The sequence below is a fragment of the Balaenoptera borealis genome (assembly GCF_965194805.1).
Source record: "Balaenoptera borealis genome assembly, chromosome: 13".
Taxonomy (NCBI): domain Eukaryota; kingdom Metazoa; phylum Chordata; class Mammalia; order Artiodactyla; family Balaenopteridae; genus Balaenoptera; species Balaenoptera borealis.
The window spans coordinates 32,310,997-32,327,313 of record NC_138870.1 but is presented as its reverse complement, the minus strand read 5'-3'; the positions used below and the strand labels follow the sequence as shown (position 1 = coordinate 32,327,313).

General features: G+C 36.1%; 1 protein-coding gene across 18 annotated transcripts in view; it reads left to right on the top strand.

Moving 5' to 3' along the window:
• The window catches only part of KIF21A (kinesin family member 21A), a 176,725-nt gene that overhangs the window by 87,956 nt on the left and 72,452 nt on the right, over positions 1-16,317 (top strand). For all 18 annotated transcript variants that reach the window (XM_082349325.1, XM_082349333.1, XM_082349332.1 and 15 more), the window contains exons 2-7: positions 10,233-10,455; positions 10,586-10,768; positions 12,150-12,299; positions 13,242-13,376; positions 13,881-14,048; positions 15,960-16,075. In XM_082349325.1, coding sequence (XP_082205451.1) covers positions 10,233-10,455; positions 10,586-10,768; positions 12,150-12,299; positions 13,242-13,376; positions 13,881-14,048; positions 15,960-16,075 — 975 coding nt within the window. The remainder of the gene's footprint in view (positions 1-10,232; positions 10,456-10,585; positions 10,769-12,149; positions 12,300-13,241; positions 13,377-13,880; positions 14,049-15,959; positions 16,076-16,317) is intronic.

Here is a 16,317-nt window from a genome sequence, read left to right as displayed (position 1 = left end):
GACTATAATCTCTTCAAATCTTTTCTCGGATCCTTTCTCTCACTCTTCTCCTTCTGGGGTCCTTATAAAGTGAATGTTGTTGCCTTTAATGTTGTCCCAGAGATCTCTTAGGCTGTCTTCATTTCTTTTCATTCTTTTTTGTTTATTCTGTTCCACAACTGTGAATTCCACCCTTCTGTCTTCCAGGTCACTTATCCGTTCTTCTGCCTCAGTTATTCTGCTGCTATTGATTCCTTCTAGTGTATTTTTCATTTCAGTTATTGTATTGTTCATCTCTGTTTGTTTGTCCTTTAATTCTTCTAGGTCTTTGTTAAACATTTCTTGCATCTTGTTGATCTTTGCCTCCATTGTTTTTCCGAAGTCCTGGATCATCTTCACTATCATTATTCTGAATTCTTTTTCTGGAAAGTTGCCTATCTCCACTTCATTTAGTTGTTTTTCCGGAGTTTTATCTTGTTCCTGCATCTGGTACATAGGCCTCTGCCTTTTCATCTTGTCTATCTTTCTGTGAATATGTTTTTTTTTTCCACAGGCTGCAGGACTGTAGTTCTTCTTACTTCTGCTGTCTGCCCTCTGGTGGATGAGGCTATCTGAGAGGCTTGATGGGAGGGTCTTGTAGTGGGTAAAGCTGACTGTTGCTCTGGTGGGCAGAGCTCAGTAAAACTTTAATCTGCTTGACTGCTGATGGGTGGGGCTGGGTTCCCTCCCTGTTGGTTGTTTGGCATGAGTCAACCCAACACTGGAGCCTACCTGGGCTCTTTGGTGGCACTAATGGCAGACTCTGGGAAGGCTCATGCCAAGGGGTACTTCCCAGAACTTCTGCTGCCAGTGTCCTTGTCCCCACGGTGAGCCACAGCACTCCCCCCCCCGGCCCCCTGCAGGAGACCCTCCAACGCTAGCAGGTAAGTCTGGTTCAGTCTCCCCTGGGGTCACTGCTCCTTCCCCTGTGTCCTGATGCACACACTAGTTTGTGTGTGCCCTCCAAGAGTGGAGTCTCTGTTTCCCCCAGTCCTGTCAAAGTCCTGCAATCAAATCCCACAAGCCTTCAAAGCCTGATTCTCTAGGAATTCCTCCTCCCGTTGCCAGACCCCCTGGTTGGGAAGCCTGACGTGGGTCTCAGAACCTTCACTCCAGTGGGTGGACTTCTGTGGTGTAAGTGTTCTCCAGTCTGTTAGTCACCCACCCAGCAATTATGGGATTTGATTTTACTGTGATTGCGTCCCTTCTACTGTCTCATTGTGGCTTCTCCTTTGTGTTTGGATGTGGGATATCTTTATTGGTGAGTTCCAGTGTCTTCCTGTTAATGATTGTCCAGCAGCTAGTTCTGTTTCTTTCTTGAATGTTTTGAAGAAATATGTTTCTTCCCGTCAACCATCATTGTAATTAAAGATCCACCTGGGGGAATTTCTTTTTGTGGACTTGTGTTACATATTACTTATGCAGTGCCTGATCTTTTAGGAAAATAATTCAGCAAGGCCACTTATGGCCTAGCAATTCCCTCTAGCATGTCAGAATTTCTCTTCTAGAATAGAAGGTAGAGGGTTAAAGTGGTTCAGATTCTTAATGTGTGTCTACTAACTGGAATGAACTAGGAGAGAATCAAACAATGGACAGAAATTGCAGCCACTTTTTTGTGGTGACAAAGTGCCCTAACTTTTAAGAAATGGAAGGGAGGAAATTAGTAAGATATAATTAACATTAAGATATCAAGTTGAATACTTATATGTGTCGTCCAATATAATGGCCATCTACTGACAAATGAGATAAAGAAAGGCAAAAGATCTGTTCAGGGAACAGATTTATTGGTGTCCTGTAAGAAGAACAAAGGTGTTAATAAGGTGCCAAGTGTGCTAGTTACAGATAGCTGTAAGTGAAAGAGCCACACAAAGTGGGAATCAGGTCAGATTATTGAGTAAACTAGAAAATTACCACAATCGTGTGGGGATGAGATCAGAATAACTCAAGCAAAAAAAGAAGAGACAGTTTACAAAGACATTTAGGTAATGGAAAATTTTGTCATGTCTATGAAATTGTAGATTAAGGACAGCGGTGTTTTCTAACAGGGCAAGAGATTAGCAGTGACCAACTGCAAAAAGGAAGATATTTTGTGTCTTATTCTTTTTTTGTTTGTAGAGAAAAATAAAAATAACTTGACCAATCCCCTAGCAAAAGAAAGGCTTATGTCTTGTGATGATTTTAATAAAACAGGAAACAGAGGGATAGGAGAGATGAGGGCGTATGAAAAAGTCTGGAAAAACAAACAAAACTGCACGTCTTTAAATTAGAAATATAGGTTGGATTGCATGAATCTTTGTACTTAGGTTAATGAATGATGTTAGCACTACTTTTCTAATTAAAAAAAATTACGGGTGTCTGCACAAGTCCTGGAAGGTTATAAATTTTATTTATATGCATTTATTTATTTTCCTTAAAGCAACATCACTTCAGTAACTACAAGTCATTGATTAGTTATTAGTCAAAATTCTCGTCACTAGCGTTTAATCAAATTTAGTATAGTATGAGGACAAAATATGCCATAACAATTTAATTCTGCTTTTTAAAAGAACCTGTTACTCGGGTACTTGGTTCTTTTCCATTCTGAATGAAATTTCCTTACTGGCTATATGGAGATAGTAAAAATGATAAAATTGTTGAAAGAATAAAAATTCCCATTTTGGCTTCTATTGTACTCTGTGCTGATATGAATAGCAGGATAATGAGGCTTGATTATTTATTACTATAAAAGGGTTAACTTTGGGATTATGACTTTTCATTGCAAATGGAGGTATAACATTATTCAGCTTGATTATCTCTGCATAGCAATGTGTATATATATTTGTATATATATGTACACATATATCTAGGTAATGTTCACTGTTGTATTATACTTCTATTTCTGACATAACAGTTTTACATTTAATTGTTCTAAAGACTCAGCATACCCAAAGGGTATTTTGAAAGATATGACAATAGTTTGGAAAGACAAAGAGTAAATCATGATTATTTAACATGCTGGAAGGCCCAGATGGATTTAAGATATTAACGTGCCTTATGAAGGAACCAACATGGAGAATTTTCAAGTGGTGCTATAACAGCAACAGCAACAACAACGACAACACTTTATACCTATGTTGGCTTTCATTGCCACACATTATCTGATTTATTCAAGATGCTGTGATGTGGATGTAGTGACTGTTACCATTTGATAGATAAGGAAACAGGCTAAGAGAGTGACTTGCCAAAGGTTACAGTATGTGTTAAGACCTGTGCAGAGTCTGAGATTTTACCCTATTTACAAGTTAACAAGCTAGTCTTTCACTGTTTCATGTGTAGTGGCAGAAGACACAGGACTCCTGAGTTGGAGGCAAAGGACTTTTATTACTCACAGTACAGTAAGCATCATGAGTCTCATGTTGATTTGAACTGCTACCCCATCCCCACCCCCTTAATCCAAAGGAGGCAATGCAGGTAGTACTATTACATGGTTGCTGTGCAAGCAGTGGCATATCAAGAAACACCAACCTTCTCATCACATGGAAAAATATATATTTTTTATTTCTTTAATATCTATTGATATATCTTTAGTATCTATATGAGATGATGGAAGTTCACTGAACTGTTGTGGTTATCATTTCATGATGTATGTAAGTCAAATCATTATACTGTACAGCTTAAACTTGTATACAGTGCTGTATGTCAATTATATCTCAATGAAACTGGAAGAAAAAAAAGAAACACTGGACTTGGGGATTCATTGTTTTTATTGTTTATTCACTATTTCCATTGCTTTGCTGAAGCAAGCCAGCTCTTTGTCAGGTGGAAGACATTATCCCTAAAGGTTGCTTGCTGCAAATGCAACCTTGAGAAGTGATCCATGAAAAGAGTAGTCAGGGTTTTGCATTCTTGGCATACTCAGCAAGGATGTGCAGGGATGCTCAGGTCTCATGGTGGGATGCTTCTTCCAATAATATGTGGCAGAATTAGACCTTAAATATAGTTTTACTGTATCATGACTTAAATTCTAGCTGAAAAGGAAGCCCTTTTCCCCCAGATATACTTATCTTATTTTTCTGTCTTATCCAGGACATCTTGCAACTAGTCCTCGTAGCTTATTTGATATACTCAGTTACTAAATCCAGTTATGATTATTATTGAAGGCAGAGAACAGATAACAGGGCCCAGTTTAAGGAAACTTACTGGTCTTAGTCTCAGACTCTCCTCTAGTCTTCACTAGTACTGCCACTGCAAAGAGCCATAATAATGTTTTCATAAAGGAAGTTCCTTGTCCCTATGGCCACAGTAGCATTTGCTATAAAAACTGGAGAGAATAATAGGAACTATAAGGAAATGTGGATGAGTGGTGTAACTAATGATGGATATAAGGTGTGACAGAAGTAAAAGGTTGTTTATTGATACCTCTTTTAAGTCAGGGTTTTGCTTTTCCTAAGGGAATAATTAAAATAGAGTTTGAAGTTAGAAAGAACTTAAGGAATATTAAATCCAGACTCCTATATTCATTTTATAGAGTAGAAAATTAAGACATAAAATTGTTAAATGGTTGCTCAGGATCAAGTTTCTAGTAACAGAGTAAAGTGATGGGGCAAAAGTTAGATTATTGTGATAATCACGTGCCCAGTATTGGATTGTTACTCCCCTTTAACTAGAGCAGTTTATAGGAGTCAGTCAGTAACATTTGTTGAATTACTTTTATGATTGAATAAGATATATTCTCAGTCCTCAAAGAATTCATTTACTAGTGATCAATAAGAATTCAATTTGATATCTATTATTCTAAAATCTTGTACAAATTGCATAGATTAATTCAAGTTGGGTGGGGGGAAGGGAAAGCTTTATAAATGTACAGATATTTGAGCTAGGTCTTGAAGAATTACAATGAAGTTTCTATGCAGAGAAGTGGAAGTCCAGCATTCCAAGCAGAGAGAGAACCACGTACATTGGCATGGTGAATGAAAGTATATAAGTTGATCAAGAAATGATCAGTGGTTTGATGTAGCTGAGTGTAACTAGATTTGAGAGTGGAATTGCAGGCAGAATCCAAATTAGGAAAATCTTAGATACCATGCTAAATACTCTGGACACTTTTGGGGGGCAACTTGGTATATGAGGTATAAGAGGAAACGATGAGTTCAGAAATCAGAATCAGTTAAAAAAAAAAAAAAGGAATGTCACAAAAGCCAACTGCTGAGAAATACGGTATTTGAAGGGTAGCAGAAAATGCCACCCCATAATATGACGTAAGGATTGTTTTGAGCTGAAAGCAATTAAAAGAAGCAGATATTTGCCTAAAAGCCCATAGCTTTTGTAAAGGTATTCTGCCTCTGTTCTCTACGAGGAAGGACAGAAGTTAATTACCAGAGACTGCATGAAAGTATCCTACATAACAAACCTTACTTAATTAGCCCCTATCTTCCATTAGTTCCTACATATATTTATATTCCCACAATTTGCTGTCTTAGAAACTCAAAGTCCTTCTTCTTTTTGTTAAGATGCTATATTAATCCAAGTTGTAACCACTCTTTCATTTACTCATCACTGAATATTCCCATGTGTATGCCTGATACGCGAGTTAATAAACTTCTATTTGTTTTTATTTTGTTAATCTGCCTTGTCAATCTAATTAACAAGGTCCCAAACAGGAGAATCTAGAAGGATAGAGGGAAGAAGTTTTTTCCTCCCCTACAAGTTGTAAATAGGATCAAATGTGTCAGGTAGGATGAAGACTAAAAAGGGTCCATTGTATTTGGAAATAAAAAGGTCATTGATGCCTTCTGTCTAAGCAGTTTCAATAGAGTGTGAGAACAGAAGCAAAATGGCTGCTTTCTGCTGGTGGAAAGATTCAGGAAATGGATACAACATTTGTTCATGTCCTTTTATCTTAAATCTGAATAATTGACAGTTTGTATCATATTCTGTTTCAAACCTTCAACCTTCTCAAACTAGTTATAACAAATTACATTTATTTCTGTATGACTCTTCATGGGTTTTCCCTTTCAGATCCCACCCTATTGGTCAATGGCCCACAAAGGATAAAAGGTTACATACCTTATGCTAAGGAAAAAAACACATTATCTAGTGGAACTGTCACTATTTTCCATAACAGCCTCATCCTACCTACATTCATTTCCATTGTAACTTTTTTTTTTAAATAAATTTATTTTATTTATTGTTTATTTTTGGCTGTGTTGGGTCTTCATTGTTGTGCGCAGGCTTTCTCTAGTTGCGGTGAGCAGGGGCTACTCTTCATTGCATTGTGCTGGCTTCTCCTGTTGCAGAGCTCGGGCTCTAGGCTCACAGGCTTCGGTAGTTGTGGCGTACAGGCTTCAGTAGTTGCGGTGTGCGGGCTTCAGTAGTTGTGGCACAAAGGGTCGGTAATTGTGGCTCACAGGCTCTAGATCACAGGCTCAGTAGTTGTGGTGCACGGGCTTAGTTGTTACACGGCATGTGGGATCTTCCCGGACCAGGGCTCGGACCTGTGTCCCCTGCATTGGCAGGCGGATTCTTAACCACTGCGCCACCAGGGAAGCCCCATTGTAACGTTTTAAAAAAACCCATCTCCATTAGCAAATTACTATTGTAGATAGAACCCACATCGTTATTGGCTTTTATAATATAATACTGCTGTGTAATATTAGAATCTTATCCTAAATATTTATGACATAAGTTTTATGCATAATTGTTTTTCTTTAAGAGGTACTTTCAAATATATCTAGTTGTATGATTACACATTTTAAAAAGCCTGCAAGGCTTTGTTACAATTTCTTAGTATTAACTGAAATGTTAACCCTCATTATTTCTTAGTGTTGGGATTAGATGAGTATGTTTATTGTTCTTATTTTTATATAAAAATACTAAGAAAGAAGATATTTATAAATTTTTAAAGTAATAAATGTCAGATTTTAGTTTTAGTCTTCTTTTTCCCGGGAGGTTGTTATATTTTGTCTATATATAACATCAAATTATAGTTTTTAAATTGAAGTTTGTAGCTATGTAAATTTCAAACTCTTTACTTCATTAAAGCAGGTTAATTGGCTTGGGTTAAGACTTCATCTGAGAATTCTTGATTTTAGTATAAATTTAAGGATTTGGAGAGTTTAAAATCTGAATTTTTGAAGGGGAATTGAGACGGTGAATATATCTCTAAACTTTGAAATGTAGTCAGCTTCCAATTATCTGCATGTGCCAGAGACCATCCCCTCCTAGGTGGGATTTTCTTAGTCCTGCTGGGAAATTGCCCTTGCCTGCATCCAGTAGAAAAGGGTTCCACCCATCTTGTTGGTTTTTAAAGCCACTTTGTCTCCCCACCCATGCAGGTGGTGTGATTGCATATCACCCGTCTTTCAAATGCACTCCTCCTTAGAGGTTAGGAGATTAAGTTCTGAGTGACATTGGCATTCTAAAATTGGCTGTAATATCTGCAATTCAAATAGTACTTATTCTTTATGTAGAAATTAAATTAAAAGTATTTTAATAGCCAAATAAATTAGCTTAGTATTTTAATAGCCCATGGTTATAATCATTTACTTAAAATTAATGAGGCACTGATTTCAAACAGTAGTCATTTTCATTTAGATAGTTGTTTTTATGTTTTTCTTTATTATTACATGGAATTTATTAAACTTCACAGTGCAGCTATAAATCAGGGAGAGAGCAGAATCCTGGTGTAAATGAGGTAGCTTTCAGGAGACAGAACAACCTGGGCTCAGATATGACTTTATGGTGGAATGCAAAGAGTTAGGTGAGAGCTTCTGAAAGGAGTGAAATCTAAACAGAGGTCGAAAACATAAGATGTTCAGGCTGGAAAAGTAGTTGCGAATTGAGAAGGAAGAGTGTCCAGGAGAAGAGAAAAACATATTTGAAGGCATAGAGGCTAGAGGGAGCACACTTTGTTAGTGAAACTTCTTAAAAATAAACCATCACCACCACCACCATCACTAACTAAAATCCTTTGATGCAAAGATGGACCATGGCAAGAGGAGATTATAGAGCGATTTAAGGATATACTACAGGGTTTTAGGCAAGGTAGTGATCAACTTCATATTTTACAAGTATCACTGATATTGCAATCTGTGGAACAGATTGGTGGGGGCAAGATTTGACGCAGGCTGACTGGTGATGAGACTTTTGCAATAATCCAAGTAAGAGATAATGGTGGCTTGATTAGGGTGGTATTGATGAGGAAGGAAAGAAAATGATGAGCTATTTCCAAGATAATTAATAGCTCTTAGAGATAGATTAGGTGGATGGAATAGGGAAGAGGGAATAACTGAGGCTGACTCTCTTGTTTCTAGCTTTCCAACAGACAGGATGGTGATTCTTCCAAGTAGGATGGGGGATTTGGTTTTCTCCCCATGACTCTCCTGAGGAGGATGGGATTTATGATTTTTATCCCCATGAATGGATGAAGTGAGACAGGAGAAGGGAAGTTTGGAAAGAAGGGAATATTAACTTTGAGAAAGACCACTCATCAAGAAAATGTGGAGCCAGAAAGCCAAAGCTGCTTACTACCATGGGCTGTTTTTATAGTCCATGGATGTAGCTTCTTGTAAGAAACCCATTTGTTTTATTTGTTATAATATCATTTTATCTTTATAACAGTATATAAATATTATTTTCCTCTTCCCATTTTGTAATATAGTGTTCTTCTCTCAGCATTAGATCTGAAAGGAACCTTGGAAATGATAGTTTCTGTCAACAGGTGAGGAAATTGTAGCTCTGAGAGAAGACCACATGATATCTGTGGAGTGAGAGAAGTAGTAGAATCCAAGTCTCCTAAAGGCCACTTCATCACTCTTTCCATAGTACCTAGCCAGCTCCACATTGATTATTGCATTCCATTAAAACAAATAAATGAAGTTGAAGACTTTATGGAAGAAAAACATCATTATCACAGAAGAAGGGGAAATTGCATAAATAAATATATTCTTTACTTAACACTTCTTTGCTAATACAGAATGCTGTTTAAGATAACCAGGGTTACAGAAATTCAGTCGCTTCTCAGTATTGCCTTTCCTATCCTTCCATTGACCTTCCACCCTGAAGAATTGGCAAGGGTTAAAACTCGGGTGATCTGGACTTAGGCTTAGCTTTATCTCTAACAGATAGATGAACTCGTTCTGCTTCTACAGATCTCTGTTTCTGTATCTCAGAAAGTAAGATCCCTTTAAAATCCTTTCTATTTTCTCTCTGTATCGTTTTATATTTTCCATTACTGGTTGTCTTTACTTTCTTCCCTAAACTGCTTCTCCTTCTCCATGGCAAATAGGAACCTCTAAAATACCTAAGTACCGTTAAGTCAGTGACGTGTATGTCTAGGATGGTCCTGATTATGGAGTGAGTAGAATAGGGCCAGATTTTGCTTTGTTCTGTTAGTAACATATCACCATATTTACTTTCCTTCTTTGAAAAACAGGCCTTGAAATCAGGAAGATAAGGCAAAAGAGGAAGGTCCTAGAATCTGAAGTAGATGAGGGTTGGATGTAGGGCAGGTATAGCGCTGTGGTCTTCCAAGTGGACAGAGGACACCCTAGGAGATGTAAATGATGATTCAGTGGTTTTGGAGAGAAAATATTAGAAGTTTTATTTGTTTTTATTTTTAATTTCTTTATTTTCACAATTCTGCTTTTGTGTATGTCATAATATATGACAAATCAATATAGTACATGCATATATTTACAAATGAATATATATATTCATTCGTATTGTATGTTGTGTGATTATGCTTAAACATGTTAAGCTAACAGAAGGTTATGGTCAAATAAGTTTGGGAACCATTAGTGAAGAGTTTGCAAAAAAGGTGAGTCACTGGCATCAAGATAAATACCATGTCCTTAATTTCTCATTTTTGGATATCATCCTCTCTGGAAATAAAGAGAAGAAATCTAAAATAAAGATAACAACAAATAGCATTTTGGTAGTTTAATTTATTTAACTGAGTCTTTTATAGAGTTGAGGAAAGGTATTCACCCACACAAATATTTAATTTTAAGATTAATTTTACTCTTGTTCATGATTTTTTTGGGGGATTAAGTAACTCATATTGAAATTGACAGTATAATTTAACTTATTTAAACTTTTCAACTCAAGGAGTAAGTACTAGATTACATTAGTGATTTTAAAAGATTTGCTAGGAATTTCAAAATCCTACTTCTTCAGTTTTTTTCCATTTATTTTGTCTTATTTTATTTTATTTTTTCCTGATTTTTTTCTCACAGAATAAGACCACAGCTTGCCAAAGAAAGGATTGAAGGTTGCCATATTTGTACATGTGTCACACCGGGAGAACCTCAGGTCTTCCTAGGCAAAGATAAAGCTTTCACTTTTGATTATGTGTTTGACATTGACTCCCAGCAAGAGCAGATCTACACTCAGTGTATAGAAAAACTAATTGAAGGTTGTTTTGAAGGATATAATGCTACAGTTTTTGCTTATGGACAAGTAAGTACCAAATTATTTTCATAGAAGCTGTAACTTTTCAGAAGTGTCAATTCAATTGCACTTTCACTTCTGTCACTTGAGATTATGTTATTAAGATCAAGTATCCATTTTTCTCTGTTCTTTTATTCAGACTGGAGCTGGCAAAACATACACAATGGGAACAGGATTTGATGTTAACATCATTGAGGAAGAACAGGGTATTATTTCTCGTGCTGTTAAACACCTTTTCAAGAGTATCGAAGAAAAAAAACACACTTCCATTAAAAATGGACTTCCTCCTCCAGATTTTAAAGTGAATGCCCAATTCTTAGAGGTAATAGTCTAATAGAGTCATTAGTTTCCTTTAAATCTTGTTCTTAAGACCATAGCCCTATGATTTTATACTCCCGCTTCCATTTTATTGCTTGGCATATTGTGTTCAGTAAATGTTGAGTAAATTAGCATTAGGTTATAGGTAATAGCAACAAGAGATAATAGGTTATAAGTATTCCTTACCTGTTAGCATTTAAGATTATAAACATTTGACCAGTGTCCACAGAGTAAAACAATTAATATTGTTTATTTCAGATTTTTTCTTTATCTGAGAATTACTGTTGTAATGTAGGCAGGCTCACAAAGTACTGGGAACACAGTGACTGAGACCAAAAGGGAGGGGGAGATTGTGAGGAATAATAGGATTGATGCTGTAGCACTAATCTGGTGGCAGAAGCTGGTATTCCTACAAGGATAGGCAGATGTTTTGATACAATGTGCAAAGGTTGGGGCAGGTATGGATTTAGGGAAGTCTATGCTGGTGGGAGGGACATACCAGTAAGAGGACATCTAGGATTTGAGCAATGTTACACTTGGGTGGACAGTGCCATTATAATTCTGTAAACTTGGTCCAAAGAGTGTTCTAGTCTAATTGTAATCTCGATCACCAGAGCTAATCATTTTGATAATCGATGAAACATTTTATTCAGCATTATATATACAAAATAGAAAACTTAATTCAAATTAACATCAGTTATCTTACTGCTGGTTTTAATGGGCATTCCAATTTAGTAAAAACCAAGAATATAATTATGTGTTTCTACCAAAAGAAAGGTAACTAGTGATGGAAAAAGGGAAGAAACGGTGTTCTTCAATCTTCCCTTTCTCCCTCCAAATTTTATTAGGCATTGTGACTTTAAGCATATTGATAGAAAAATAGTTGTATGCATCCTCTTCTAAGGTGGTAGCACAATCTTGTCAGCCTCTATTAATACAGAAACTATATTGCCGACCTTGCAAAAATACTATTTATTTTTAGGCACACTAAGAAGGGTTGTAGGGCAAAAGAAAATATATTTTTAGTTCAAGTAGTAAAAATTATTAAAAACTTCCCTAAGCTTAGGATTTGTTTACATTTGATACATATTTTTTAGTATTTGCTTGTATTTATTTATATTTATTTATCTCTTGCAAAGGATTAGTGGATGATTTTAGCTAGTCTTTAACTCATTAGTCATGATTAGGTCTTTTACTGTTCTTACCCTTGTAAAGAAATCTGGCATTTGTTTGTATTTGTGATCATTTTTATGTTTTATTTTGAAGAAATATATGTATTTGGAAGAACTTTTAAGATATGTTTGAAAGATAACATGCAATATGTGTTATTACAGCCATGAGGCAATTTCTGCTAACATTAAACTTATAATATTTCTTTTTGATAGCTGTATAACGAAGAGGTTCTTGACTTATTTGATACCACTCGTGATATTGATGCAAAAAATAAAAAATCAAATATAAGGATTCATGAAGATTCAGCTGGAGGAATTTATACTGTGGGCGTCACAACACGTACAGTGATTACAGAGTCCGAGGTGACATTTATGTTATAGTTAAAATAGAGCGTGTTTGGGGAATTCCCTAGTGGTCCAGGGGTTAGGGCTCCACGCTTCCACTGCAGGGGGCATGCGTTCCATCCCTTGTTGGGGAACTAAGATCCCACAAGCCGCGCAGCATGGCCACAGGAAAAAAAAAAAGAGCATGTTTGGCTTTATTTAATAGTCAGCTCTGCTGCTCATGATATGAAATTTGTATCCTTGAGTGTAACATGGAGTTAAAATCTTCTTCATTTTTTTCCAGGATTTTATTATTAAAAATGTAACAGTTTTGATAAAGTCAGTGCATTTATTGTAACATCAAAAGAATCTAAGGCATTTTATGTACAATTTTCTTTCACACCTAGAAAAAGAGGGTTAGATAATTTTAAGTGAAGGATGAGGCCACAGTCCTTTTGTACTTTTTGCTGTAACATATGTAAGCCTGTATCATGGCTCCTAAGGAGAGACATGAGAAAAGTTACAATGGGGAGTTCCCTGCGAGGCCAGTGGTTAGGCCTCCACACGTTCACTGCCATGGCCCTGGGTTCAATCCCTGGTCAGGGAACAAAGATCTGCAAGCCACGTGGAGTGACCAAAAAAAAAAAGTTACAAAAAATAAGATACAGAAGAGCCTGAGTAATTCCAGTTATTGCTTAGTTTGTTCCAAAGTGTTCTACTGTAATAGTTTTGAAATAGAAGCTGCAAATGTCAGCAAATGGCAAACGGTGGAATCTCAGTATTTTCTCCTATTTAAAAAAAAACCAACACTATTATACTGAGAAGTTCAGCTCAAAAAGTGCCTGTGAATAAAATAATAAGAAAATCTATCTTTCACATCCTTTAATATGGTGGATTTTAATCAGTAGCTCAGATTTCTGATTATATGGACCTAGTCTAAGTATTGTTCAAGTAAAACCCCTCTTTCTTTCCCTTTTCTAGATGATGCAGTGTTTGAAGCTGGGTGCTTTATCCCGGACCACTGCTAGTACCCAAATGAATGTTCAGAGCTCTCGTTCACATGCCATTTTTACCATTCACTTGTGTCAAACCAGAATGTGTCCCCAAATAGATGCTGTGAGTTATTGGTTCTAATTTTTTAAGCTTTCAGATTTCATTTCTGTAAAATCCATGAAAATATTCAAAGAGAACATCTGTGCCAAATTTAGTTTGTTTAATCATTCCTTTTCCAATTGAGATGTCCCTGATCTTGTTTAAGCTAAAGCTGGCCAACCATGTAAAATTAAAAATTGAGTATATATGTCTGCAATAGCCAGAAAGTATGCTGTGGCCATATGGTAATGGATGTCATTACTTGGGACCGTTTGCTTTTGAGGGCTATATGCTACAAGTTTCTCTTCAACACAGGCAAAGCCTCAGTTGATAACAGTTAGGTTTTGACCTTCTTTGACCTAACTTTGTCTAAGCTTCTAATTGCAGCAGGCATTTTTGTACTTATATTTATTTGGCTACATGCCTATACTTGGCTATATGTATACTGAGGGCAAGGTGGGATGTGGGATTGAAGGATATTTAGTGTCACATTAATAAAATATTTTCAATTATTTTCCTCAATTGCAGGAATGTGCAACTGATAATAAGGTGATTTCTGAATCATCACAGATGAATGAATTTGAAACTCTGACTGCAAAGTTCCATTTTGTTGATCTGGCAGGATCAGAAAGACTGAAGCGTACTGGAGCTACAGGCGAGAGGGCAAAAGAAGGCATTTCCATCAACTGTGGACTTGTAAGACTAAAGCTAAGGCTTTGTGCTGAGAATATAACAGGGCTATTTTATTGTCCTTTTCCCTTTTGCAATACATAATACCCAAGTGGAAATCCTTCATGCACTGAGCTGAGAAATGAAAGTTGCTGTAAACTTAGGAGTAATGCATTGAATTTTGACCTCCTCAGGCTGTCAGCTTTTTTCTCCTTTTCACATTGCAAATTTTCTTCATGTGTAAAAATTTAGTTGGATTAAATTTTATGATGTGTGCATAAAATAATCTATGCATATATATAATAGAAATAATTTAAAAATTCTTCTCACAAATTTACTGTTTTAATATTAAACATTTTATGGGATGACTTTCAAAGCAGCTTTTTTGCTAACATTATGTGACAGACTTTATTTTGGAAATTACAATCAAATGTTTTTTAGTAATGATTGTTTCAAAATGAGAACTTTTCTAGATTGTATTAGGAATTAACTTTAATACCATGCCATCTAGTGGTGTTTTTGATTGGAAAACACCTTGTGTTTGAGTTAGCCTAAAGCTTCTATTATATGGAAGACAACGTTTTAGAACCACATTTTTATGTAATAAATCTTTTCTTCCTATTGATTTCATTAAAAAGTTGATTCTTTGTTCCTGCTTAAAAGTAATGGTGTCCTAAATTTCTGTGATGCTGACAGCATCAGGACAGGTGTTTTCTGCTTTGCTTCCCTCCCTTTCTTCCTAGAGCAGGGGCTCCAAGCTTATGGTCATTTTTTTGTTTATTGCCCAATATTTACTTTTATATGATTGCAACCCTTCTGTGGGGGAATTATCAACTGAGACTGATTAGAGAGAGCCAGCCTTCCCAACTACCCATCTTGATGCTCCCACCATATAGTTGAATATGTGTTAAAAGAAGTGAGCGACCAGGATCCTGGACTTTGTGTATTGTTTTGAATATCTTAGGAGATAAAATCATGGTGGTATTTACATTTGTGCTGTCCGGAAAAGACAAAAGGCATTGCTCTGTTTTCCTGTTCAGGCTATTGAAGCATGTTCAGACACGTGGTAGAGGTTCATTCAGTGTGGCCAGTGGTTAAAATTGCAGACTCTGGAAAAGGGGGCCTAAGACACAGTGTGATGCTGATGCACTCGCTGCAGGATCCATTGGCTCTAACAAAGACATGGTTTTGCATTACTGAAGGCGAGTGTGACCAGCATTTAGGAAAATGCTTATGCTGTAGGTGCTGGTTCAGTGACGGTAGGAAAAGTAGTAGGGTGTGGCAGGAGGAGTGACTAAACAGTTCTGTAATTTGACTTAGTTTTTAAAATATTGGATGCTTAGCACATAGATTCATTGAATTTCTTAGATTCATTGAATTTCTTAGATTCATTGAATTTCTAAGTGTGGCTATACTTGCATTAGGAATACCTTGTTCAGAGATATCATACTGATATTTTTATTGTGGTTAAAGGAAATTTTGTTTTCCCATGAGGAAGCTATAGTACAACAAGAAAGTTTATGAAACTGTTAAACTAGCAAACAATTTGTTTCTTCATTGAGTTGAGGAGAAGAATTTGCAATATGAATTGGCAGTTTTGTGGGGTATACAACATGATGCTCTGGTAATACTAGGAATGGTCAGAAGTCATCAATCTTATAACATTTCTATTTCTAAAGAAAATCTCTGCATAGAAGTTTAAGTATTTGTGAATTATGGGTATATATATGGCATTAAATTTTGAGTGGTGTCAGTTTTTAGTAGTTATGTGGAAAGCTCCAAGTTTACTTTATATTTGAAAATACAAATGTAAAACAAAACCAAACACAAATGTTCTCAATTCTGCCATGGCTTCATATTATTTTCTATAAGGTTTCATTATTTAAAAGTGTTATAATTAGTAAATTTTTATCATTTTTTTCTCTCTCTTTCTTTTAGTTGGCACTTGGCAATGTAATAAGTGCATTGGGAGACAAGAGCAAGAGGGCCACTCATGTTCCCTATAGAGATTCTAAGCTGACAAGACTACTGCAGGATTCTCTTGGGGGTAATAGGTATGCATAAGTGTTTATCCTCCATATTCCTGAATTTCAGTTATTCATTATTTTTAAAATAAGTTTGTAAAGTGATTTATAAGAACTGTTTTTACTGTAAAGCAAATTAATAGGATGAGGAACTAATAATTATTAAGTGCCTCAAATGTGTGAGTGCTTTTGCATGTTGTTATTTCACATGTTTCTTATAACACCTCTTGAGGCAGGTGTTATTATTCCTATTTTATAAATAAGGAAATTGA